Genomic DNA, 26,470 nt, shown 5'->3' on the forward strand with positions numbered 1-26,470 from the left:
TAAATTCAGGGGAGATGATGATGATGTCTCTCATTGAAATTGTTAAAATGAATTGAAGATTAATCTGCCAGAAAGTGTCAACAGAGCATTGGCCCTGCTGTGGGATGTGGTAATGGACTGAGTAACCTCTGGAGGACTCCTCCATCTCTGGTACTCCATGAGTAGGATTCTCCACGTATTTTTTCACAGCATAGCAGTCCCAAGGGAGAGCTGAAGTGGGGTGACCAGTCATCCTGACTGCCTAGAAAAAGTCTCTCTCTGCTGGCTGTCAGGCAGAGAAGGAAACTGCCAAGTGGCATCTCAACACCACTGCTAGTGAGAGAAGAGACACAGGATTGGAGCCATGAGAGGCTGCAGAAGTGGGTAGTCCTGGAAAGCAGCTGCCACTTGCATGCCCATCCTACACAGAGGCTCAGCAAGAAGGTTAAAGGCTGGTGGAGACTCAGCTTGTCAGGGCCAGATGTGTAGAAGAACTGGGCATGACTGGAGGACTTGAAAGGAAAGTGGCAGAAGAAGGCAATGGACAGCATGACCTCATGGTGCTGAGGTAGTTCCTTGCCTTTGAAGGGCTGAGCCTCAAGGTTTCATCCCTTTCTCACCTGTGGCTCAGAGGACAGAGGTTTTGCAGAGCTGCAGCTGGTAGTTGTGTCACTTGGTGCACAGGTGGCTCCACGGTCTCTCAGAGGACACTGATGTCCTGAATAGAGGGAGATGTTCCCTGCAGCTCAGTGCAGAGCTGTGGCACTTTGAAGGCAGGTGAGGGACTTTCCAGCTGCCTCCACAACCTGCTTTTCTGATCTGGATGAGCCTCCTGGCAGCGAAGATCTCACATGCAAGTGTCAGTTCAGGGTGTGACCTGGTCCCTTGCACACAAGACTCAGATCTTCCCACATTTTCCCAGGACAACCAGATGCTACAGCCACGAGGACCTCGAGGAGCTGAACTTTGGCTAGGATGCAGCCAGGAGGATTTCTGTGCATGTCTCACACATCCGCTCTCGTCCATTTGAAGACAAGGGGGGTTTCATATTGGACCAAAACCCAGGAAAGTTGCTGCAGTTTCTCAGCAAAATCTGAAGCAAAAAAAGCAAGGGAAGGTGTTCTGCAGGAACTGGGAATGAAAAGTGCTGGACCTGGCTGCTCCAGCTCTTGCCAAGCCTTTCTCTGCCTTCAGATGCTAAGGAACTAATGACTTCCCTTGGAGGAGCACAAACCAAGGCATAAATGGGGTGCTGCAAAGCCAAGGGATAAATGCTCAGTGAGATCCTGGAGCTAATCCTGTGCCTCTTGTGGTGGTCAACCTGGGTAAGAATATATCCTGGGAAACCTTCTGTACCGTCTTCTTTCTTGGCTTGATCTAACAAGGAGTTCAGCCTCCCAGGAAGGTGCTGGAAGTCCTCAGCTCATCTTCTCGAGGGAAGAATGCTCAGGTAGCCAGAGGTGATGCCTCCCTGTGCCCCGAGAGACCAGAGAGATGTTTGTCCTCACCCTCCAGCTGGGCTCTGGCTGCAGCTCAGTGGGTCCCTCCAGCAGCCTTTGCTCAAACCACCTCTTGGCTGAGCAACTAGCACTTGGCAGGAGACAACGTCCTTCACGTGCTAACCTGGACACAAGCAGTTGGCTCCATCAGCTCTTCAAGCAGGGGAACCTCAGCAACCAACTCCCTGCCCGTGACATGATTCATGACTTGGCATTTCCAGAAACTGGCTGGATGTTTATGTCCCCAGGGTGGTGTCTAGCAAACCTTTTCTACCCTGTTTCTTGCTTGCATCATTAATGAACCCCCCTTGACTGAAGACCCTCTGCCTCTCAGGGAGAGGCAGCACGTGGGAATCTGTCGTGTTGGGCTGGTGTCAAGTCCTGCCTGTGGGTTCACAGGGTTCATTCCACCTGGAGAAAGGTTAGCTTGGAGTGGGACAGCATTGTCCTCTGGTTGTTTGGGTGTGACCAAAAAATACCCACCCCAGACACTTTACAGGGCCGGTGAGTAGAGCTGTGAAGGCTGGGACAGGGAGGAAGCCAGCTGTAAACAAAACCCAACACATGTGTTTCTTCCTGAACACCATCTCTGCATGACACACGTTTCTCCACAGAGGAGGGCCCGAGGGGTGGGTGACACCTGGGAGGTGCACACCAGCCACAGTTTCAAGGGGGTGGACAATCCCTCTGAGCCAGTTGGTAGCCTGGTTGCTCTGTCCACCCCAGAGGTGCTCCAGGATCCTCTCTGGGAACAAAACCAACCACCTTCTCACTGGTGCTGTAGCTTCTATAGTTTGAACCAGGTGGGCTGTCCTGTGGGTCCTGAGCAACCCTGGAGACAGTCTGAACTCCACGTTGTTTGACACAGAATCATCCTGGTTGGAAGGGACTCTGAAGATCATCAAGTCCAACCATAATGTCCTGTCAAGAGTCCCCCAGCATGAGTCAGGGCTTCAGGAAACTTCCTGAGAGCTCACCCATCAGAAGTCTTTCCCCTCTTGGCTGGAGCAGGCAAAAGCATTTCCTTTGCAGCTCTGATTTCTTGACTTGACTTTCTCCTTCACCTTTTCCAAGGGAATGGTCTGTGGCTCCGGCCCCACCCAGAGAGAGCTGGAGAGACAACAACCAAGCTGTGGGGTGGAAAGCTGGCCAGGACCAAGAATGAGCTGGTTGTCAACGATGCTGATTGTATAAAATCAAATACATTGGCAGAGGGATGAGGAGGAGGAAGGGATGCCCACACGCTCACCTCTCCTTCCCATCCCTTCTCTCCTCCCCCTCCCTCCCCCCCGAAAAAGTTACGGGTCTGGTTGTTTTTGTAAAGAAACCAACACAAAGAGAGTCTCTGCCAGGCTTGTGCCCACCTTGCCTCACATCACAGAGAGGCCCAGGGCAGCCAGGGTGGGGAGAAGCCAGGTCTGCAGTGGAGAAGGAGCTGCTGGGCTGGAAGTCCCTGACGACAGACGAGTGGAGCCCCGCAGGAGCCTCTCCTCCCCGGCCACCTGCAAGAGAAAGGAGGCAACACAGGGTGAGTGGTGTGGGTGGTCCTCACCTGGGTCCCTCAGAGGATGCAGAGCCTGGGGACCACCAGCCTTCCTGTGCATAGGCACTGGGGAGGAGTGGTTGGAACGTGCCTGGTGGAAAAGGACCTGGGAGTGTTGGTTTGCAGCGGCTGAACGTGTGTGTGTGCCCAGGTGGCCAAGAGGCCACCAGCATCCTGGCTTGTGTCAGCAATGGTGTGGCCAGGGCAGAGATTGTCCCCCTGTGCTGGGCACTGGTGAAGCCACACCTCAAATCCGAGGGTCAGTTTTGGGCCCCTCAGGACAAGAAGGACAGGGAGGGGCTGGAGCGTGTCCAGAGAAGGTCATGGAGCTGGGGAAGGGGCTGGAGCACCAGTCTGAGCAGGAGCAGCTGAGGGAGCTGGGGGTGTCCAGCCTGGAGCAAAGGAGGCTGAGGGGAGACCTGCTGGCTCTGCAGCTGCCTGAGAGGAGGTTGGAGCCAGGGGGGTCGGGCTCTGCTCCCCAGGAACAAGCAACAGGGCAAGAGGAAATGGTTTAGATTGGATATTGGTAGAGCCAACCCTGACTACAGTTGCTTTTTCCAGTGTCCCACTTGCTGTTGGCAGCAGGAGTTGAGCATCTGGGCTGGACTCTCAGTGATGGGGGAGGTTCACAGCTTCTCCATCACTTCCAGGATGAAGCTCTCAGGGCAAGATCTGGACCTCAGGCCACTCCTTGGATTGCACTAAGGTCTGGGGTGCACTGGCTAGATGTAGCTCCCCCTGACCTCCTGGGTGCAAAGTTTATGGCCTGATGAAACTGTTCCTGTTCCTGTGCTGTGTGTGGCCACCAACGCCCTGAAAAGCAGTGAGGGAAGCTGAGGTCACATTTCTGACCTTCCCACCTGCTGCTTTGGGAAAACAGGGTGGAGGGAGGGAGATCAACAGGGTGTTTTCCAAGCTAAAGAGACAGGAAAGAAGCTTAAAAAGCCCTCCATGTGCAGAAGAGATACCCTGAAGGTATCAGGTAGCCCAGAGCAAAGCCCATCCTTGGAGTCTCATTAGCTGACAGCTACTGTTACCTGCACGCTCAGCAAACCAGGGTCACTATTAATTATTCAATAATAAATTAATTCAGTCTGGACATTACTCTAGTGGGGGGCAAATCAAGGTCATTTTTATAATTTTTTTTTAAATGTAAGAATAAAATATTTAATGCCTCCTGCTGGCACCATCCATAATTCATCTGTTATTTGTTTTAAAATAATTTCAGTTTTATATCGCTTTGATACTAACAATTTGCTGATGACTAGAATCTTTCAGATGACTTTTTCCAGTGCTTAGGAAACCTTAGACAGTTGAGCCTCAAGGATCCTCACCTAACAAGGGAGGAACCCATGTCCCAGGTAGCTGAGATGCTTGTCTGAGGCCAGGCAGCTGCTGTGCAGGAGGGTGAGGAGCCACACCAGTGGTCCTGACTCCTCTTCTGCTCTCCTGAAAAGCCCATGGATATCCCCAGTACTTCTAAAAAATCCATAACTCTCTGTAGCATCCATGAAGGAAAAGAGATGGTGACCAAGAGGAGGGAGGGCAGGGTCAGGGGTAGGAACATGCATCCCTGTGCTTGATGTTGGAGGAGAATAAGTTAGGGCATGAAGAAGAGGGTGAATCAGTGACTCCAGGAGATGGAAGGGAGGTTGGATGTCTGCAAATGACAGATGGAAGAGGTGACTAGAGCTGGAGGGCATGGAGGAGGTATAGACATGGTCAAGCATCTCTTAGGGCCAGGTCAGGCCTCTCCTACCTTGGTGGGCTGGAGGTGGTCGAAGATGTTCTCTCTGAGGGTCACCACGGCTCTGTTGGCGTTCCTCTCCTGCTTGTACATCTGTGTGGTGGGGGGGATGGATGGGGCCACAGCTGCATTCAGGTAGGTCCCGTTGCCAAAGGCCTGGATGGCATTTTCTTTGTGTGGGAGAGATGGAGAAAAGCATTGTCAGGGCAAGGGAAAGGACACACATCCCTCTTCCATCCTTCTCCATCACCCAGATGCCTGCCCAAGGGTCTTCTTAGAACAGAATTGTCAAGGTTGGAAAAGACCTTCCTCAAGTCCAGCCATTCTCTGCTGAAAGCACAGGGAGCTGGCCACTGGTAGACTCTTGAGACCATCTTCACACCCTCATCCTAAGAAGTCTCCCCAGCTTGTGGGGGATACTTACGGAGACAGATGTTGTCGGTGAAGAGATGCAGGAAGTTCTCACACTCCTCCTGTCTGTTGCCACTGGCATTGCACGTGCACCAGGGAGCTATGCTGGAAGTTGAGTTGTCAATGTAGTTGGGTGTGATGGGGCTGCCTGCCGGGAAGGATGGAGAAGTGTTACCACCACAAGGCTGGCACTTCAAGAAGAGACAATGATTTCCCTCCCTGTTGCTCACTTGGGTTGTTCTGCTTGCAGCCTCAGCTGACCCCCACTGTGATGGCAGCACAAGAAAACCCTTCAAGTGCTGGTGTCACAGGCCTGTTTTGCTGCCAGGGATGAGAAGAAGAGCAGTGGCAACCTTTTTGTTTAGCCCACCACCAAGAAAGCCTTCAGTCCATGAGAAGGTGCCCTGAGCCCCCAAGGAGCGGGCAGCTCCTGGGAACTCAGGTTCCCTGATACCATTCAAAACCTGTGTATGAACGTGAGTAAAGGTTTCTGTGCTGTCATTGAAAAAGCCACCAAAATGGTCAGAGACAACAAGGAAAGATTAAACCAGAATGAAATCTCCACCCAAAAATCTGTCAGTCTATCCCATATGTCAGGATGGACCAAGTCCGATGGACCCAGCCCGATGGCCTCTGGTGCTTCTTTTTGGACTCTGGCCATGTTTGTGGTAACAGCTGCCACCTGGGTCTCTGCAGGGTCTGAAAACCCAGTTCCACACCCTCCGATGTCAGCAAGATGGCAGTGGATGGTGATTTCCAGGGACACCACTGGTCATGGCAACAGGGAGACCCTGACAGAGCGGGTGCCCTGGGACAGCCTCTCTATTTCCACCTGAGAGAGAGGCTGAGATCTTGCAGCTTCCACCCTGAAGTCACCCTGTGCTCATGGCTTAGGCTCCTTCTCCAGTCACTCCAGAAAGCCCAGCACCTCCTGGAGATCCCAGTCCCAGCTCTCCACCTTACCATCCTCCTCTCTTTTCGCTGGCCAGAGTAAGAGACGTTCCCCACCCAGAGGAGATGTTTCCTGCTCAAAGAGTGGGGGAGAGGCTGGCTGAGGGATGTAGACTCTTACCTATGATCCCAGTGTAGGCCAGCAGACAGGCAGCATAGCTGTCCCTCCGGCAGCCACTGGCAGCCTGCTGGGATGGCTGGCAGTTGAACTGGAACTCGGCGTAACGTGACCTGATGGAGTGAGAGCACAAAAGGGGACCTGTTAGTGCAGATATCGGGGGCAAAAAGAGACGTACGAGCACATTGGTGGTGTCTGCAGAGGGGAACCTGTCTGCAGAGCCCTCTGCTGCTGTAGGTGTTGGTAAAGTATTTTGAAACAGAGGAGACAAAGGGCTGTGTTCAAGGTGGCTGCCCCATCCCTGGCAGTGTTGAAGGGCAGGTTGGATGGGGCTTGGAGCAGCCTGGGCTGGTGGGAGGTGTCCCTGCCCATGCAGGGGGTTGGAACTGGATGATCTTGAAGGTCCCTCCAACCCAAACCAGCCTGGGACTCTATGATTGTTTAGGGGATGGAGGCACCAGTTGCAGGGTCTGTATAATTCATGTTAGTAGAACTCACCCCTCCAAGCTGGGAAATTCAAGAAGTTGCAGCTACGGAGAAGCTGCTGGAGGACTAAGCCATGCAGGCAGGGCTAGCCCTGGAATATTTTACTCTCTTTCTTTAAAGTGCCATGATTTGTTCCTGGCTCTCCTTGTGGTTTCTGCACTGCTAGCTTTGACCGGGTCACACATCAACCCCTTGCTCTTGCCGTGTCTCTGGAGGATGTTTTATATTATATATTCAGAGACCAAGGAACCAGATAATTAACAGCTGTGCTGATGGCAGGAAACAGTTTCCAGCCTCCTGGGAAGCAACACTCTCCCCTTTGAACCTCTTCTTCCCCTCTGGGCCCACTTGTCTTGTTAGGGAGAGGACAATTCTCCTCCATTGCAGATTCTCTGGGTAACAGGGGGAGCTCTGAGCAGGATCTGATGTGGCTCAGGGGCTTTGCATCTTTCAGAGTCAGCTTCAGATACCTAGCTCAGATCTTCTCCTTCATCCACCTTTCTGGGGTGCAGAGGGGTGAGGGTATCAGTACCAGTCCATCCTTCCAAGAGGATGTTGCTGCTCTCTCCTCCCTTGGTGAAAATGTATAGTTTTAAAATTATAATTAGAAGATGATGTGCTGGTAGGGGGTGGCTGCTGGAAGTTCAGCTCGGGAAGTCCCAAAGCCCACAATAATTAGAGACTGGGACAGTACTGGGAGATGTGTCCTACACTTGCTCTTCTCCAGGTCTCTGCTCATGGTCCCAGCTGCTCCCAGGACACTGGGCTGGGGCCACCATGGTTGGTGCAGTTTTGGCTGCTGTTTTGGTCTTGCATCTCTTCCTGATGGATAGGCTCCACTCCTGGGAGCTGTAGGTGGATTAACCTTCTGGAATTACCAATGACTTTTTGAGGAGCAGGGGTGAAAATAGTACAAAAACCCCCTCACAGGGTAGGCCTGTGAGTGTGCACCTTGGGATGGGTCTGTGCATGAGTGGAGCTGAAATGGAAACACAGGAGCAAACCACCCTGGCCACGTGCTACGTGGTGGACCTGGAGTGACAGCTGTGGCTCTGAGACTCCTATGGCCATCACCAGAACATCCAGCCTTGCAGCAGAAGGGTATATTTTTAAAATTTATTATTATTTTTCTGATAATTAAAAAAAAAAAACAATAATGCAATGATTTTAAGGTATCTACAAGGGCGTGTGACTGTTATGGTCCTGTAGGATGCTGTGGGCTGGGGATCTTAGAGAGTGAGGAGGCAGACTGATGAAACTGGCTGCAAGGACCCCAGACCACATCCCTGCTTATCCTGCACCTTTCTGGAACTATTTCCATAGCAGGTCTTTCCTTAGAACCAAAGCCAAAAAAACCCACGGAAAAGGACTAAAAAGCTCCAGCACAAACATCTCAGATCTACTCCTGCCTGTTAACACCTTCTGTAAAGAGTATGAGGTGAGGACTTGGGTGATGGGGAGGACAATGGCCTATCAGTGGGTTGTGGTGGGATGGGTGCCTCCAGGCAGGGTGAGGGGGTTGGCTCTGGGCACCAGATTGTCACTGGTGCTCAAGCCCCAGGCTTGTTTGAGGGACAGCTCTCCGTGTCTTGTAGTGCTTGAAAGGGGCTCCAGGAGAGCTGGGGAGGGGCTTTTCATCAGAGAGGACAGTGACAGGACAAGGGGTGATGGTTTTAAACTGAGAGAGGGGAGATTTAGGTTAGACAGCAGGAAGAAATTCTTCACTCTCAGGGTGGTGAGGAACTGGGATGGGTTGCCCAGGGAGGTTGTTGATGCCCCATCCCTGGAGGTTTTTAAGTCCAGGCTGGACGAGGTTTTGCGCAGCCTGGTCTGGTGGTTCCCTGCTTGTGGCAGGGGGGTTGGAGCTGGATGATCTTTCATGTCCCTTCCAACCTTCACCATCCTCCGACCCCCCGCCGGCCACCCCGGCGTTACCTGCAGACGTAGTTTTCCCGGCAGGCGTCCAGCGGCGCCAGGCAGTTGGGCTTCTCCTTGGACTCGTAGGAGCAGGCAGGGACGATGGTCTGGCGCCGGCGCTCGGCGCAGGCCGTGTCGTCGCAGGGGCAGAAGAGCAGCTCGTGGGTGTACTCGGGCGGCACGCGGTCGAAGAACTTGCGCAGAGCCTTGTGGCACTTGGCGCGGTTGCAGGCGTCGGCGCGGGCCAGGCGGCGGATGCAGAAGGAGACGTACTCGGTCCGCAGCCGCTGGCACATCTCGTCCACGTTGCAGGCTTTGGCGGCGTCCAGGCACCGGTTCACCTGGGTCACCTCGTTCTCAGCCCCTGCCAGGTGGGGGGAGGTGCAGGTGGGGTTTCCTGCTGACCTCCCGCCCTCCGGCACCACCCCGCCATGAGACCTTCGTCCCCGTCGTGCTCCCACCCACCCAGGGCCAAAATCCCCTTTCCCTGCTCACCTGTCTGAAGAGGTGCCGTGGCCACCCAACAAACCCGAGGCCCAAAGCCTGCTCTGCCAAGCGCCTGTGTTTAATGAAACGAAGCTTTGCTCCGGCCTGGGCGTCTTAGAACACTTTAATAAGGGGAATTAACCAACCTGAGGGCTGGGAAGGCAGAAGTCATTATACAGAGCACCTACTTGTGGCCATGGCTGGATCCACCAGTGTGGTAGGACCTCTTCTAATGAACCTCCTTTTAAAAAAATGATGCTGGAGATCAAGCACCGCCAGTGACCATGCCAGGTCTCCTGATACATGGGTGCTCTGCACTAACCCTTGCACCCTAGATGCTCTACAAGGAGCAGTGAGTTTCCTCAGGCCTCTGGAGGGTCAAGTGTTACTCTGGCTGCATCTGTGCAACGTTCACCCCAGGACCTGCCCAGCTAAGTGAGAGCTGTACAGTTCTCAAAGCCCCGTAGCAGTGCTCTGGCTTCCCTCATCCACACCAGTCCTTCCCAGTATGCCAACCTTCTAAGCAGTGGCACTGCCTTCACCGGGTGGGGATCAGAGCTACAGTAAAACCTGCCTGCATGTGAGAGCATGTGGGTCTCTCTCCACACCTTTTGCAAGGTCACCTCTTTGTTGGCTTTGGTGGAGTCAGTCTGCATTTCCACCCCCTTAAGCAAGAGCTCAACATGAGCCATCAATGTGAGCTGGCATCCCAGAAATCAACCATGTCCTGGGCTGCAACACTAGCAGCATGACCAACAGGGCCAGGGAACAGGTTGTCCCCCTCAGTTCTGCTGAGACCCCCCTGCAGGGCTGGGTCCAGTGGTGGAGCCTCCATGACAAGCAGGACATGGAGCTCCTGGAGAGAGTCCAGAGGAGGCCATGGAGATGATCCTTGGGCTGGAGCAGCTCTGCTCTGGAGACAGGCTGGGAGAGTTGGGGTGTTCAGCCTGGAGAAGGCTCCAGGGAGACCTTACAGCACCTTCCACTACTGGGGGAAGGACTTTGAACCAGGGCATGGAGTGATAGGACAAGGGGTAATGGCTTTAAACTGGAAGCGGGGAGATTTAGGTGAGACATTAGGAAGAAATTCTTGGCTGTGAGGGTGGTGAGACACTGGCCCAGGTTGCCCAGGGAAGCTGTGGCTGCCCCATCCCTGGCAGTGTTGAAGGGCAGGTTGGATGGGGCTTGGAGCAACCTGGGCTGGTGGGAGGTATCCCTGCCCATGCAGGGGGTTGGGACTGGATGATCTTGAAGGTCCCTTCCAACCCAATCCATTCTATGATTCTATATTTCTAAGACAGGACAAAAGCCCAGGATGATCCACTGAGGTAGTAAAGCAGGGAAGGTCTGTGGGGATGCAGAGAAGGTGAAGGAAAACTTGCAGCAAGGGAATCAGGAAAATAAAGCAAAACCAGCGATGACAAATGAGAGCCACAATGTCTTTGGCAGGCAAACAGAGGTCTCAGGAGTTTATCTGCCAACAACCTCCTCTGCAAATAGGAGAGTCGGTCAGAGTGAAAGATACTTGCATAACACTGATTTTTGGGCCTCCTTCAGAGAATGTTTGGGCTCTTTTTATAGAGGGGGAAAATACTTCAGAGTCCCTGGTAGGAGCTGGTTGAGACCTTAGGCTCTGTCTGATCAAAGAGATGAGATGAGGGTCCTCCAAGCGTGAGAGAGAAAATGAATCTGAAGCCATTTTTCACCTCTCTGAATTAAGCCCATGACCTGAAGCACAGCAGAAGGACTTTTTCCCCACCGGGCAGGGATTTTTCACAGGGGGACAAATAAAGAAATAAATCCCTGGAATGATAAGTTTCCAATGCAGAGGCAAGCCCTGGAGTTAAAACCAGCCAGTCACTGCTGACAAGTGTTAAAACATGGACAGTCTCTCTGAGCACTTCAGAACTGGCTGCCCTCCTTTGTTTCCACTGATCTTATCAGATTCTCCTTCTCCTGGTGTTTCTTTTTCCCTTCCTCTTGTCCCCACTGCTCCAGATGAGCTGAAAGTCAGATTCCAAGTTCTTTTACGATGGGTGAAATTGATGCTCAGTGTGTTCCTACCACGTAGGTACTTCCCTTGAAAAATGCCCAGAAGTGGATATTTTTAGAGCACCAGTTTAGGCTCGGGAGTTGTCAGTAAACATGTAGGAAACAGTTACTTGGAAGGGTTTCATTACCCATTCAGTTAATGAATCACAGGGAACACACCAGCTTTTTCCCCTTCCCACACGACAAAAGAGGATGTGTTTTTATAAATCAGCACCACCATTAGAGAGGAGGGACTGAATTATCTTTGCCTATTTTTAATAGTGGCCATATATTGTTTATGCAAAATTGGGTTGAAAAATATCTGTGGCTGCAACTTGGCACAGGGCCATGTGGGTGTCTTCTGTTCCTGCAAGTTATTGGGAATTTTCATTTTGGTTTGTTTGAAAGAGGGTCCCTTGGCAATGATGACCATTTAAACCTGGGTGGTGGTCAGGGAAGGGTTGGCAGGTCCTGCACTTGGGTCTCAACAATCCCAGGCAACGCTCCAGGCTTGGGGCAGAGTGGCTGGAAAGTGCCCAGTGGAAGAGGACCTGGGGGTGTTTGTTGACAGTGGCTGAATATGAGCCAGTGTGTGCCCAGGTGGCCAAGAGGCCACCAGCATCCTGGCTTGTGTCAGCACTGGTGTGGCCAGCAGGAGCAGGGCAGGGATCATCCCCCTGTGCTGGGCACTGGGGAGGGGGCAGCTCAAATCCTGGGGTCAGTTCTGGGCCCCTCAGGACAAGAGGGACATGGAGGGGCTGGAGTGTGTCCAGAGCAGGGCGAGGGAGCTGGGGAAGGGGCTGGAGCACCAGTCTGAGCAGGAGCAGCTGAGGGAGCTGGGGGTGTCCAGCCTGGAGTAAAGGAGGCTGAGGGGAGACCTGCTGGCTCTGCAGCTCCTGAGAGGAGGTTGGAGCCAGGGGGGTCGGGCTCTGCTCCCCAGGAACAAGGGATGGGACAAGAGGAAATGGTTTAAAATGGATCTTGGGAACAATTTCTTCCCCAAAGGGTTGTCAGGCCCTGGCCCAGGCTGCCCAGGGCAGGGGGGGAGTCCCCATCCCTGGAGGGGTTTCCAAGCCCTGTAAATGTGGTGCTGAGGGACATGGGGCAGTGGTGGCCTTGGCAGGGCTGGGGTAACAATTGGATTTAATTATCTTACAGGCCTTTTCCAACCAAAACTATTCTATACTTCTATATGTTCTAGAAGGTGTTGATGAGTGTAAGTAGAGGAAAAAAGGTTTAACTGAGAAACATCTTGTCCCTTGATGGAGTCTGACATGCACCTCTGCTGCTCCAGGCCCATTTGCTTTTCTGCCCAACCAGCTTCAGTCTGCTTTTAAAACCTGACTATGTGTTAACCAGGCATAAAAATCCCCATCCCTGGATTTCTCTGTGCTCTGAAAAGCCCTGCAGGACTTCCAGTGAAAGAGAAAAAAAAAAACACAACACAATTCCAGTGAAGAAGGCCATGACCCAGCAGACAGCTTTGTGCATGCTTCACTTTCCATGCTCAAATCAGTCAAGTGGAGTCAATAAGAAAATGTGAGGTCAGGGAGCACCAACCCCCAATCTCCACCCCCCCTCTTTCCCTCGCTGCTCAGATTGTTGAGGGCTGATGAGTTAATTTACTCCTGGATTTTTGCACCTAATGAGTTCCTAGCTACCCTGGGGACTGCAGACATCCACCAGCTGCAGAGACCTGCTGTTCCTTAATGGCTTGGGTGCAGTCCAGCTGTGGATGCCACCCCAGAGTCAGGTGCACGTTTGGAGGAGCTGCCACAGGATGGTGGTTTTGGGACCAGAGACACACGAGGGGCACGTGACCTGCTCCCAGATGGGTCCTTTGGTAACAAAAATCACTGCTGGGAAAGCTTCCCCGTGGCAGTGGTGCACAAACAGAGCTGAACACTGGTGGTGGTGGCAGCTGGGATGTTGGTGATGGATGGCTTAAGAGCTGCCACGTTGACCTTTTAACTGCTGAGCTGGGGGTTCGTGCCCTCGAGGGGGTTAAAAGGTGTCAGGCAGCTCTGCTCATGCTATTAAGGAGATTACATGATGCAGAGCAGAACATGGGTCTGGGTCCTGAGGTTGCCCTCAGGGCATGGGGTTAAAGGCTGTGGCTGGGGTCAACCAGTACGTTGGGTTATTGACCTTTTTGCCTGCAGAGTTTGACCCTGTGGCCTGTGTGGAAGCACATTCTCATACCTAACCATGCCCAGGCAGCCCCTGTTTGGCAGGCACAGGTCATCCACCTGCTGTGGAGAATCAACACACCTGTGATGGTTCACTGGAAGAGGCCTTCCTACCCTGGACCTCAGTCCCAGCCCTTCCCAGTATGGACATGAAAAAAGCCAAAGAACAAAAATCTCAGGGACGTGTCCTTCCTACCGACGGTTTAGCACAGGAATCGTAAGAGGCTCCTTGGAAAAACAATTGCAAGATCTCAGCAGTGCTTTGTGAAGAGACCATGAAGGGCTCTCTTGTTCCTAGCACTTGATCCCACAGCCAGCTCCTCACCAGGTGAACCCAGTCAGCATCTTGCCTCCCACTTACCTGCCGTGATGGATGCCAGCCGGACGTAATCAAAGCCTCTGATGAAGGGCTCATAAGGGGAGCTCTCCAGTACATTCATGCCTAGGTTGGAAAGAGAAACTGTGTGATGTACTCTAGGTGTACTCTAGGTGACCCTGCTCTGGCAGGGGGGTTGGACTAGATGATCTTTCGAGGTCCCTTCCAACCCCTAGGATTCTATGATTCTATGATTCTATGAAACTGGTGAGAAGAAAACTGAGGCTTCTGGGGGATGTGCAAAGTTCAAAAGATCATAGAATCACAGAGTTGTAAGGGACCTCTAGAGATCATCTCGTCCAGATCTGCTGCTGAAGCAGGATCTCCTGGAGCACGTTACACAGGACTGCATCCAGGTGGGTCCAGGTTTTCCTGGTGGGTCCAAGGGGATGTGTGCTCTAAAGGCTCTAAGTAAATGGATTCTCAGAGATACAGGACCTGATGTATCCCATGTCTTGAAAGAAGGGAATAGGATGTAACTGGCTTTTGAAAAGCTGCCACAGCTATGGAGTAGGGCATCCTCTCAGGGAACTATTGAGCTGCAACTCTCTACAGCTCATCTTGGGGCCCATTACAGGGATTGCCACTGAGGACACCAGACTGTAGCACAGGCTCCTGCTCGTGGGCAGAGTTCAAGCCACCAGCTCCCTACACACGTAGGGTTTTTATCACCATCCTTGCTACTTCCTATCTGTCCCTCCTGGGTCAATGCTCCTCACCTCCTTTCTAAGCCACAGCCAGGGCTATGTGTGTGGCAACGCCCTTCCCTTCATATTTATTAGCACCCCTTCTCCTGGCCAACAGCCCTTTCTTACTTGGCGTAGAGTTAATGACCCACAGCTCCCATAGAACTTCCCCCTCTTCAGTTTGAAGTTGCTGGGAAGCTCATTTTATTCAATCTGTGCCCCTCTTCTACCCACTCAGTGGTCTGTAATGCCCCGTCATCCTGACGGACGCCGCAGAGAGTTATTGAAGCAAACACCCCAGTATCATTTTTTAAAAATTATTAGCCATTTAGGTGGATATGGGCAGTAGCAAACCTCCTGCTCTGGGCATATGCTGGTCACTGGCTGTGGTCAGGAAGAAACAGCTCCCAGGGTAGGCAGCCCCGCGCAGTTACCATGGGTGCATGACAAGGCAGCTTTACGCCTTCCTTGAAATATCTCTCGTCGTTACTGACTGGAGAGGGGCCCATTTGTATGTTCAGCAGAGCAGTTTTATGTCCTGATGATAGAGCACCTTATCAGAGAATTGTTATCGGGTTGTCATCATGTTATTGTGTCTCCGAGTGGGAAGGTGGCTAAACACAGACGTGCTCGAGAGGGGCTGAGTAAATACTGTGCTTTGTGAATTCCCTGAGCACACACTTCCACGATTGATTTTTATAACAGGGCTTCTAGGAAGCTTTTTTGCAGCCTCCTGGCTCTGTACGACTGAGAGACAAAGCCCTACACAGAGCGTGTGGGTTTGCCTCCTCTCTCAGTTGATGACACAGGTGTAAGGGCTCCAAAATACGTGACTGTTACGAAATATATTTATCAGGGGAAATTCAGGCAAGAGAATCAAAGGTTTGGGAGCGTAAATCTGCATTTCAAGTGAACTCAGTGCTTGAAAAAATGTGGTGTTTGGGTTATGATGGCAGGGGACAAGAGGGGTGGAGTCTTGGCAGTCTCTGATAACAGCCCTCTCAGGCTGTTTGGTGCAGGTCCTGAGCTGCTGGGCAAGAAGCCCATCCAAACTGGCCATCCAGCACTCATCTCTGCATCTGGAGACCCATGCCTGGCCCCCACCTGCACCCAGCACTCCCTGCCATCCTCTCCCTGCTCTTCCAGTAGCAGTCCCAGAGGTGGGAGACCTCCCAACACTATTGTCCCGCATAGCCACATCACAGACTGTGTGCAAAGCTTCAGGCCACAGAGGTCAGCAGGGAAGGGCTTGCAACTCAACCTGTTGAGTGGAGAGGCTGGATTACTAACCCTTCCCCAAGCTTCACTTCAAAGGAACGAGTTGCCCAGAGAAGTAGTTGCCCCATCCCTGGAAGCATTCCAGGTCAGGTTGGATGAGGCTCTGAGCAACCTGGTCTAGTTGAAGATGTCCCTGCTCACTGCAGGGGGGTTGGAATAGATGAGCTTTAAAGGTCCCTTCCAACCCAAACCATTCCATGATTCTAAATTCACTAATTATGTCAACTAATTATGGAGAAGATTAGATCCTGGTGGGTGCTGAGGTCTTGGGGTCTCTTATTTCCCTAGTCAGTTCATAACATCCTACACTGCACCCTGCAAGCTGTGGCACCCAAAGGCTTTGCAGGAACTTGGTCAAGCAGTTCCCTTCCTGGCAAGCCTGTGCGTTGTAATCTTCATCCTCTTTGCTTTGCTTGGCCTTCTGGCCTGTGTTTTCACCCCTGCACCTTTCCTTTCCACCTCCAGCCAGCAGTGTTTTATTAATCTATTTCACAGTCTATGGCTGGAAGGATCTGTTTTATTCCCCGTTTTAATTTTCATGGTGCATAAAATACTCACCAACCTGACAAGGAGGAGTTATGGCCACTGAGGTGTACTTTTATGATGACTCTTAAAAAACATCAAAATCCAAACTTACTAAGTACTGGCTCTGGGAACACCTTAAATTCCCACTTGATGTCACCAGCCCCAAATCTTCACTAACCCAAAGACAGTGGTGCATTTGAGAGCCTCCAAGAGAGTGACTTTATTTTATTTTATAGGTTTATGCTGGTTTTTTCCTCAAGGCGTGTGTTTTGTATCGTGGTTCTGTAAAATCCAGGGCTGTCGTGGTCGTGGCTACTGCACTAAGGCAGGAAACAATCCCTGCATTTTCCCAGCAAAAGTTATACTGGGAACATCCAACATCTGGGTGGTGAGACCCTGGCCCAGACTGCCCAGGGAAGCTGTGGCTGCCCCATCCCTGGCAGTGTTGAAGGGCAGGTTGGATGGGGCTTGGAGCAACCTGGGCTGGTGGGAGGTGTCCCTGCCCATGCAGGGGGGTGGATTTAGATGATCTTCCAAGCCATTTCTGTGATCCCAAAAAATAAGGAAGGGGATGTCTCAGGTTTTCAGGGTTGCTTTCCCCAAAATAGCATTACTGTGGAGGTTGGTAGGTCTGGAGAGGTGAGGGAATGCTACAGGAGTGACCTCTTTTTACAGACATTTTGGTGCTGGGCATCTGCATAAAGTCCCAGTAGTAATGGCCTTCTAGGAAGGTGATCAGAAATGATTACTGACCTTCCATCAACGTGTGGTGGATGCTCCAGTAGACGCTCAAGCAGTGCTTCTCCTTTTTCATGCCTCTCTTGCACTTGCAGCCATAGAGCTGGCTGGAGAGCAGGGCTGTCACTGTGCTCCTGCACTGGTTCTTGGCGTCGGGGCCCAGCTTGTTGGCCCCGTTGCCCGCGATGCATTGCCGGAGGGTCCTGAATTTGGCACTGCAGATGGGGTCGTTGGTACAGGACTCACCTGCTTGAAGGCAGTCCCTGCTTGAGCTGACAGCTTCTGCCATGCCTTCTGCAAGAAAACCAGAGGAGTGGTGTGAGGGTGATGGAGCAAGGCCAGGTGGGAAAGGAATTGTGTCTCCCGTGAGCTGGACCAGGCTGGGATGTCCATCTTCACATGTGGAGATGGAAATCCTTCTCATCACCATCCACTCTACAAGCAACCACCCTGCTTCTGAAACCTTTAAATGGGCAGATCCCTCCCCAACAGGTCAACTGGAGGATTTTATTATCCACTCCTACTCATGGGTTGCCAATGTGATGGGGAGCTCTGGCTGCTGGAGCAGCGCTGCTAGGGAGAGAAAGAAGAGTGGGTGACAGGAAGTTGGAGGCATGTTCAGGAGACAAAACACAACCTGAGATTGGGCACCTCAACCCAACCCTCTCATGTTGCTGGACCAGCAGCAGCAGTGAGATTTATATGGTGTTCAGCTGAGGAGCCAGGAGAGGTCACCTCTCTCCTGGAGACCAAGTTCTTCCTAGTTGGAGAGAGTCACCCTGGACAGGGTGAGCTGGAAGCAGGACTACATGTGGCAGGAACTCAACCAGTTTCTGGTGCTTGCTCTTTCCTGCTGGGAGCATATAAACTTTCCCAACCCTTTGCTTGCTAGCTCCCTACCTCATTTCTGCCCTCCTAATTTAACAGCAGCCCAATGCTATGGAGACCCCAGCTTCTCCTCCTTGCACATGGTTTAACTCTACCTGAAGCTGATTGGCTCTGTGTGTGGTGTTTTGCCATGAGGTCACTCCACATGTGTCCCAGGATTTGGTCTTTGTTCACTGTCACCACCTCTCCAGGACTCCCACTGTTTTGTTTAGACTTTTTCCGAACTTCAGTGAATTCTTTTCAGTTACTTGTTAAAATAAAAAAACTGCTCCATTCCCCATGCTGAAAGGATAGAGGACAGGGTGGGAGGAAGACATTATTGTCATTAAACCACTCCAAGGCCCACGGCTGCATCTCTGCCCCTGGCAATGGCAGGGCCAGAGGCTCAACCACTCTCAGCAGCACATGGTGGCACCCAGGTGATGGGGAGATGGAGGTCAGGACAAGGTGAATCCCACTCCTTCCAGTTGGTGGGATGCTCTGGAGAATGCTGACGTAGGTCAGGCATGACTGCACCACGGCTTGAGGGAGGGAGAAAGAGGGAAACCTGGTTTATGGAAGGGAAGAAATCTGCCTGTTTCCATAATGTAAGGTTGGATCCTGTTGTACTACAAAAACAAACTACTGCTATGACCTTGATGGAAGACTTCTCAAATACTTCCTAAAGGATCTCTTTATAGAACCATAGAATTGTTTTTGTTAGAAAAGACCTTTAAGACCACCAAGTCCAACTGTTACCCCAGCACTGCCAAGGCCACCACTCACCCATGTCCCTCAGCACCACATCTACAGGGCTTGGAAACCCCTCCAGGGGTGGTGACTGGTCCCTAACATATTTTTTTTCCCTTTAGATAGGAACCAGAGGGATAAGGACACCTTACCCTTCATGGGGTAGATAAGATGGGGGCAGCTTCTGGTTTTTGAGCCCCTCCAGGTTCTGTTCCTGATGAGACTCAGCTCAGACAATATTAGACAATCCTCTCTCCTGAGGGAAACCTGGGGCTTTGATTGCCATCTCTGATGGCTTCATGCGATTTCCCCTCTCTCTGACAGTCTATGGATCTCCTCATAAAGTCCCTTTTTCCACCTTCCACCTGCTACCTCTCCAGCCCTGAATTTCTGCACCTGCTTCTGCTGCCCTCCCAGTTCAATGCTTGATCCCAGTATATCCACCTCTCTTCCCTCAGCAGTCACAGGGTGTTTGCTAAGGAGCTGCTTCTGATGCTCTTGATTAGGGTAGAAGGTAGCAGCTGGAGTTCAGAGATTTCAATTATGTTTAGTACAAACTTTGGGTGAACCCACCAGGAGGTTTCCTCCTGAAATATCCCAATGGCATCTCAAATGCAAAGCCTTTCATCACACTCCAGACTGCTTCAGAGTGCCTCATGGCCAACGTCAAGCTTGCAGTTATTTCAAATCTCACAACACCTCGAATCTGAGTTCTCTTACCCCTGATTTATTCATAGACCTGGTTTCTTTAGCACTCAAGGCTTGTTTGGAGCTGCCAAATGTGGAGAGAGAAATTATTTTGAACATGTAGGAGACTCTGCCTTGGGCTGCTATATCCTGAAGAACTCTGAACAGAAGAAACCAGTTTCCTTGAAATATCATTTCGTCTGCAATTTCACTGAGATCCATAAAACGAGTCAGAGCTGCTCAGAGTCTCTGCTTTCAGATGCCCCTGAATTTTCCATGTACAGATCTGAGCAGAAGCCATAGTGAAAAAATATCAAGTGCTTGAATTATTTTGCCCTAGCTTTCTCCGAAGTATCTCCTCTGGACAAGTATAAAACATGGCAAGTTTATTCTAGAAGAGATGACTTTGTCAGTGTCATCTCAGCTGCTGGAAAAGTAGGTTAAAATAGAAATTATGACCCTCCTTCCCCCTCTCTGCTACATGAATTGCAGAAGATCCTCCCCAGGATGGTTATAAACACAGCCAGCCTGTAAAAGCAGTGAAACACTTTGGGATCCCACTTTACATAAATCAAGCAGATGGACCACTGGAGAAATTGTCCTGCAAATTTTAAAGTAAATATATCTCCAGGCTGAGACTTGCTTGGCAGCACAAAGGCCAGGGGTGAATATTTACAGCCCAAGCATCAAGCACCCCCCAACCAGGCTTCACTCCAGAGGTGCCTCAAGTGGAGCGTCGCGAACGACCCGTCCCGTGATCGTGTCACTTCAGAACCAAACCACTCCAGGGCTTTTATTGTTAGTGATGTCTTTGCGACTGAGACAACATCACGCTGCGTTTTCCTCCTCACACAGCCCCCGAGAGAGTCATTTTATGCACCGTTAAGGGAAGCTGCTCTCAGGGAAAGGAGAAAAAAAAAATGTCATCGCTGTGACTTCGGAAAGAGATGGTGCTTTTCGATGGGCAGGGACAAAAGCAAAATCAGGTCTCCCCCCTCAAAGATGGAGTGACCTTTCTGGTTTTGCCTTCAAAAAGAGCACCTTGAGGACTCTCCACCACGAGATTTTCCTCCAACTCTGGCCCTGACTGCCCAAGGGGGCTCAGGGGATGTCCTGGGTGTTGCATGGCTCAGGCTTTCTGTGCCTCTGCTTTTCTAGCAGCAGACCTCCCAGCTCCCTCTGCTCTCTTTAAAAGGCCATTTGACTGGATTTTTATTCCTCACTTGCTGCTAATTTCACGCTGTTTATGGTGGGCAGATGGAGTAATGAGTTTATTTTCACATCCTGTTTGTAGCTCTGCTCCACATCTGTTTCTGCTCTTGCTTACCTCAGTGACACTTACATAAAGTTACTCCTAATGTGGAGGAGTAAGAGAAAAATCTGGCTCTTCCCCTCACCTTAACAGACCCTCAGTTCTTCTTGTACAGGTATCTCTTATAGAACCACAGAATGGTTTGGGTTAGAAGGGACCTTCAAGATGATTTAGTCCCAAATCCCCTGCATGGGCAGGGACACCTCCCACCAGCCCAGGTTGCTCCAAGCCCCATCCAACCTGCCCTTCAACACTGCCAGGGATGGGGCAGCCACAGCTTCCCTGGGCAACCTGGGCCAGGGTCTCACCTCCCTCACAGCAAAGAATTCCTAATCTCCAACCTACATCTACACTCATCCAGCTTAAAACCACTACTTCCCATCCTATATGGCATTAAATATTATATATGTTATATCTTATACAACATTTTGTTGAACAAAGATGTCTAAGTCTCCTAACAGTGGCCAAAATGCCCAGAGAGCATCAGCACAGAGCCCTGCCATTTTGCCTCCCTGATCCAACCAACACTTGGGCTTCAGATGTTTTAGGAGGAACCATACTGTTTCTCATGGTGCTGTTTAACCTGGGGCTTTGGGATATGTCCCACTCCCCTCCAGATGGAGTTGTTGGAAGCGACCCCTGAAGATCATCTAGTCCATACAGGTTTTGTATGTGTTAGGTGGGAATCCTTTTATACCCCTGATTCAGGCACAGTCCTAGGGAATGATGTTACTGGGTGGAATGAACAGATGTTAGTGCTTGCCAATGGGCAGCTTCTTGATATCCAGAAACTTTCAACTTGCCCAGAGCTGTCAGAAATATGTTGGTACACACAGTTATAGAGTGAAAAAAAAAAAATAAGGAAGGGAAAGTGAGTCTGGAAGAAATATTCCTAGTATTTCCCAAGTATTCATAAACCAACAGTAATGCATGAATGGGGCCAGGTGGCTAATGCAAGTGGTCACTGCTAAACCTTGTTCAAAATTTGTTTTCAATTCATAATTTTACAGCCAAGAGCTCAGGATGACCTGAGGAACAAACCCTTGTACACAGCTCAAAGTTTATTTCCCGTTGACTGTGGAAACAGCTGCAGAGTGTGTAGAGGACCTGCCTCTCTTCCAAGTCCCTACTTTGGAAATGCCCCCACCTGCATCACTTAGATTTGTTCCAGTAGTACCAGTACTTGTACCAGTAGTACCAGAAGCTGTGGCTCACAGTTGTCCACCTTCTCCAATGGTCCTGTTTGCAGTGGGGTTGAGGCACTCAGGAGTGTTTGAGGAGGCAAGAGGGGCAATGCTGCCCTCAGGGTGCCCTGTCTGTGTGGCTCTAATGTGTACTCACACGGGCTCATCTCACTGGACAAAAGCCTGTCTGATCTGGAGAGAAGGATGTAAACCATAACAGAGCTGCCCCAGTGAACAGCTCTGCCATTCCAATGGTCCTTCCCCAAACCTGCCTGGGAACAGCCCTCCCAGGAGATCCCACACATGATGTCCAGGACTCATCACTGTCACAGAACCATTTTGGTTGGAAAAGGCCTATAAGATAATTAATTCCAATTGTTAACCCAGCCCTGCCCAGGCCACCACTGCCTCATGTCCCTCAGCACCACATCTACAGGGCTTTGAAATCCCTCCAGGGATGGGGACTCCCCCCCTGCCCTGGGCAGCCTGGGCCAGGCCCTGACAGCCCTTTCCAGGAAGAAATTGTTCCTAGTATCCAATCTAAACCTCCCCTGGCACAACTTGAGGCCATTTCCTCTTGTTTTGTTACTTGTCCCGTAGGAGACCAACCCCCCTGGCTCCAACCTCCTCTCAGGAGCTGCAGAGCCAGCAGGTCTCCCCTCAGCCTCCTTTGCTCCAGGCTGGACACCCCCAGCTCCCTCAGCTGCTCCTGCTCAGACTTGTGCTCCAGCCCCTTCCCCAGCTCCCTTGCCCTTCTCTGGACACACTCCAGCCCCTCCTTGTCCTTCTGTCATCTGGATTTCCTAGCGCCCAGCAATCCCCTTTGGGACATTTGGATACAAGGGAAAGCTTCCTTCCAGTCCATCTGTCTTGCCCTGGGCTTAGTGCATGCTCACTCCTCTGCCACCATGAATACTCTGCTGGCTGGATCACAGTTTTACTGAAGGAGATCAGAGCAGCTCATATGAAGAAGATGACAACATTTGCTGCTATCAGCCTCCCTGGATTTAATGGGTGTACAAACATAACATCCACATAATGAAATCCCACAGTGCGAGCTGATCTTCATTTGCTGGTGACTCTTCCCAGGCAGCACTAGGGTGGTGGAATTTGCTGAGAACACCTCAGGAATGTAATGTCTGAGGGTATCAAAGCAACGCCAGGAGGCTCAGGCCAACAACACACTTCATGTCTCAAGCAGGCATTACAAATGTGCTGCCAGACTCCTTATACCTACAACTCTGACCTTTCTCCCCTTACTTTCAGGTTTTTAACCAGGTGTTTGCCTGGTGCCTTCAAGCAGGACCTTACAGGCACTGGGGAAATGCAGATGAATACAATAACATTCACTGTTTCCTTCTCTAGCAGCTGATCCACATAGAAGATAATGTGCTCATTGCATGGAATCCAAAGCCAGAAGAAACCACATTCCTCTGGTCTCTCTTTCTGCTTCTCATAGACTGATATGTCACACCTCCATACCTTCAGAGAAGCCTGAAAACTTGAGATGTCCTGTTGGGCAAGATCCCTGCTGTGGCAGGAAATTTGTAAGGAAGCCATCCCGCCTGTCCTTTGGCGTGGGGAGCCTGCACGAGTCAGATGATGTGCAAACTCTTTTAGTGGGCTATTCTCTGCCCTGTGGGGACTTACCCTGCAAAGTGAGTGTGAAATGTGATGGCCACAAGTGTTAAGTGAAAGCACAAATGAGGCCACGATGAGTCAGGTTTCAGACATCTGCCAAGATGAACTCAATAATCCCCAATTTGTCTTTTGACAGCCCTTCTCATCTGCAGCTCTCTTAGCCATTTCCCAAGGAGGCAAGTGTCACTCTGACTTTGATGAAACCTGAAAAGATGGAGCCATTTATTTGTCCCCCACCAAGGCAATGACTAGAACTTTGCTGGGAAAAAAAAGAAAATAACAATCATGGGCTGGGGCATTAGTTGTTGGATTGTGTCTGCAAACTTTCAAGCTGGAAGATAATCCACAGCCCTCTGGGTGTCTGTCGTCTGCTGAAGTTACATCAGGCCTCCATTACCCTTAGGAGAGAAGAATTCTTTGTGAAAACTCTCATAATAACTTGGGGTGAAGTCTCCCTAGATATCATTACTCTCCTACACTAACACATCTTTTTTGACAAGGCTTCAGCCTTTGTTTTCTAAAGATGCCTCTGGAACGCCCTGTCCTGCTGGACTGACTCAGGCAGAGTAAGCACCAAATCAGCTATAAACAATATTCTTATGAAAGGAAGATGCAAATCAGACCATCAGGCTCAGTGCACGACCTGGTTGCAAATAAGCTTTAAACTTTTTGAGCACCCATGGAGCCTCAAACTCGATCCATGCTAATCCTGAAAGCTCATGTCATAAAACAAGACACGAGGTTTGGCAGTGATCGTGATCCATGACACATTTGTTGCTTGCCAAAATTTGGGGGCACCATGATTTTGGTACATCAGGGGGCTTCAGTCCCTGATTGCTGGGGTAACAGGTGGAGGAGCTCACCCCATCCCAAAGCTCACCAGTTATATTACCAACAGGAGACAGTGGTTAGTGGGGCTTGTGATGACCAGAATCTTGACATAGATGCCTAAAAGGAGGCATCCCACCTTGTGGGATAACTGAGGGTCACTGGTATCAGCTCCTTGTCTGAGAAGATGAGAGCACATCTAGCAGAGAGCTGTAAGGACAACTGCATTAAAGATTGTGGGGTCTCAAGGGCTAGAGGAGATCTCTAAGTGCTTAAAGGAAATACATATAAGACCACAAGTTCCACTTAAGTTTGCCTTTAAAATGTCCTCATCACATGACAGAGACATAAAGTTTCTTTACTGAGGCACAGCAAAGCAAATTTAGACCCAAAAAAACCTGTTCCTTTTTAGGTCTAACTCTGAATGGGTCTGCTTGGTCAGACCAGCATGTCTTCTGTCCTCTTTCTGACTTCTCATGTTCTTCTTCACTCCCTTGATTAAGGGAGTGGAACATCTCCCTTATGAGGAAAGGCTGAGGGAGCTGGGTCTCTTTAGTTTGGAGAAAAGGAGACTGAGGGGGGACCTCATCAATGTTTACAAATATGTAAAGGGTGAGTGTCAAGACGATGGAGTTAAGCTTTTTTCAGTGAAGACCAGTGATAGGACAAGGGGTAATGGATACAAGTTGGAGCATAGGAGGTTTAAGATGAATATCAGGAAAAATTTTTTTACTGTAAGAGTGACAGAGCACTGGAACAGGCTGCCCAGAGAGGTTGTGGAGTCTCCTTCGCTGGAGACATTCAAAACCCGCCTGGATGCCTTCCTGTGTGATGTGCTCTAGGTGACCCTGCTCTGGCAGGGGGGTTGGACTAGATGATCTTTCGAGGTCCCTTCCAACCCCTAGGATTCTATGATTCTATGATTCATCCAGAGAGCTGCTATGTGCTGCACAGGGTTCAGACACAACCCTCTTCACCCAAAAGGTGATAGTGAGCAAGAGTTTTGATTGCACGTCTTCCTGTGTCTGGCATTTCACCCTTGAATGCTGTAGAAAGCACATCCCAAGAAAGAGAACTCAATAAGAAGCCAGGTTAGTTCAGCCTGGAGAAGAGAAGGCTCCAGGGAGACCTTAGAGCACCTTTCAGTGCCTGAAGGGGCTCCAGGAAAGCTGGGGAGGGACTGTTTGCAAGGGCTTGTAGCAATAGGACAAGGGGCAATGGTCTTAAACTAGATCAGGGTAGATTTAGATTAGATATTAGGAAGAAGTTCTTTCCAATGAGGGTGATGAAGCACTGGAACAGGCTGCCCAGAGAGATGATGGGGGCCCCAGTCCTGGAAACATTCAAGGTCAGGTTTGACGAGGCTCTGAGCAACCTGGTCTAGTCAAAAAAGTCCCTGCTCACTGGGGAGGAGGGAGGAGAGAGGCTGGACTAGATTACTTTCGAAGTTCCCTTCCAACCTCACACATTCTATGATTCTAAGAATATCAAGAATTCTTGCTGTTCAGAATCTTCCTTTTTGGAGGATCCCAGGCTGCCTGCATCTCTTGGGGAACCTCAGCCTGGTCTCTCCAGAAACCAGGGAAGAGAGAACCTGGGCATGCATGTCCATGTTTGAGTGTCTGCAGGGAGGGCTGTGGAAAGTGCAGTGAGGATTGTTCATGCCCAGCATTTATTCAGGCAAAAATACAGCTGAGGGGAACATATGTGGACTTTACAGCCGTGGCACTAAGTGTCTTGCTTTGAATGTGTATTTATTGCAGGCGTTTTAAAGCAACTCTCAGTGGCATATCAAACTACTTGGAATGAAAGCTGCCATGGAGAGAGGAGTCATTATCACTTCAATTGGTGCTGCATTTGGATGAACTGAGGGTGATCTAAAAAGTGGAGCAATCACTGATCATGCTCCACAGGCAGGTGACTTCCATTTGCCCCTTCCAGCCCTGGAACATTTCCTCTTCAATGTCCTTGAGAAGGGTGGGTGACCCTCAGAGCTCTCTGCTGCAATGGTGAAAGCAACAGCCCTGAAAAGGTCTTTTTCTAAGCAACATCTGGCTACAGCAGCCCCAGAGGTAGGAATCCATCCCCCACTGAAGGGGGGAGGATATTTTTTAACGTGTGCCACACTGAGTTGTTGCAAAAAGGGACAATTTTAGATGGGAAACCAGAGACTTCAAAAAATCATAAAATCACAGCATGGTTTGCATTGAAGGGATCATTGAAGAACATCCAGTCCAACCC

The 26,470-nt window shown here is 50.6% G+C and overlaps 1 protein-coding gene across 2 annotated transcripts in view; it reads right to left on the minus strand.

Annotated features, from left to right (window-relative positions):
• Positions 1-903: 903 nt before the first annotated feature.
• Positions 904-26,470, minus strand: part of GFRA4 (GDNF family receptor alpha 4) — a 69,647-nt gene continuing 44,080 nt past the window's right edge. The window contains exons 2-8 of one of the 2 annotated variants that reach the window (XM_051617359.1): positions 16,976-17,251; positions 13,719-13,799; positions 8,670-9,015; positions 6,252-6,361; positions 5,193-5,327; positions 4,781-4,938; positions 904-2,980 (exon numbers count right to left, since the gene is read on the minus strand). In XM_051617359.1, coding sequence (XP_051473319.1) covers positions 2,849-2,980; positions 4,781-4,938; positions 5,193-5,327; positions 6,252-6,361; positions 8,670-9,015; positions 13,719-13,799; positions 16,976-17,251 — 1,238 coding nt within the window. In that variant the 3' untranslated portion in view covers positions 904-2,848. Of the gene's footprint in view, positions 2,981-4,780; positions 4,939-5,192; positions 5,328-6,251; positions 6,362-8,669; positions 9,016-13,718; positions 13,800-16,975; positions 17,255-26,470 lie in introns of both variants that reach the window. The other variant, XM_051617358.1, reaches the window with a different exon arrangement.

Source organism: Apus apus, chromosome 4, assembly GCF_020740795.1.
Source record: "Apus apus isolate bApuApu2 chromosome 4, bApuApu2.pri.cur, whole genome shotgun sequence".
Lineage (NCBI taxonomy): Eukaryota > Metazoa > Chordata > Aves > Apodiformes > Apodidae > Apus > Apus apus.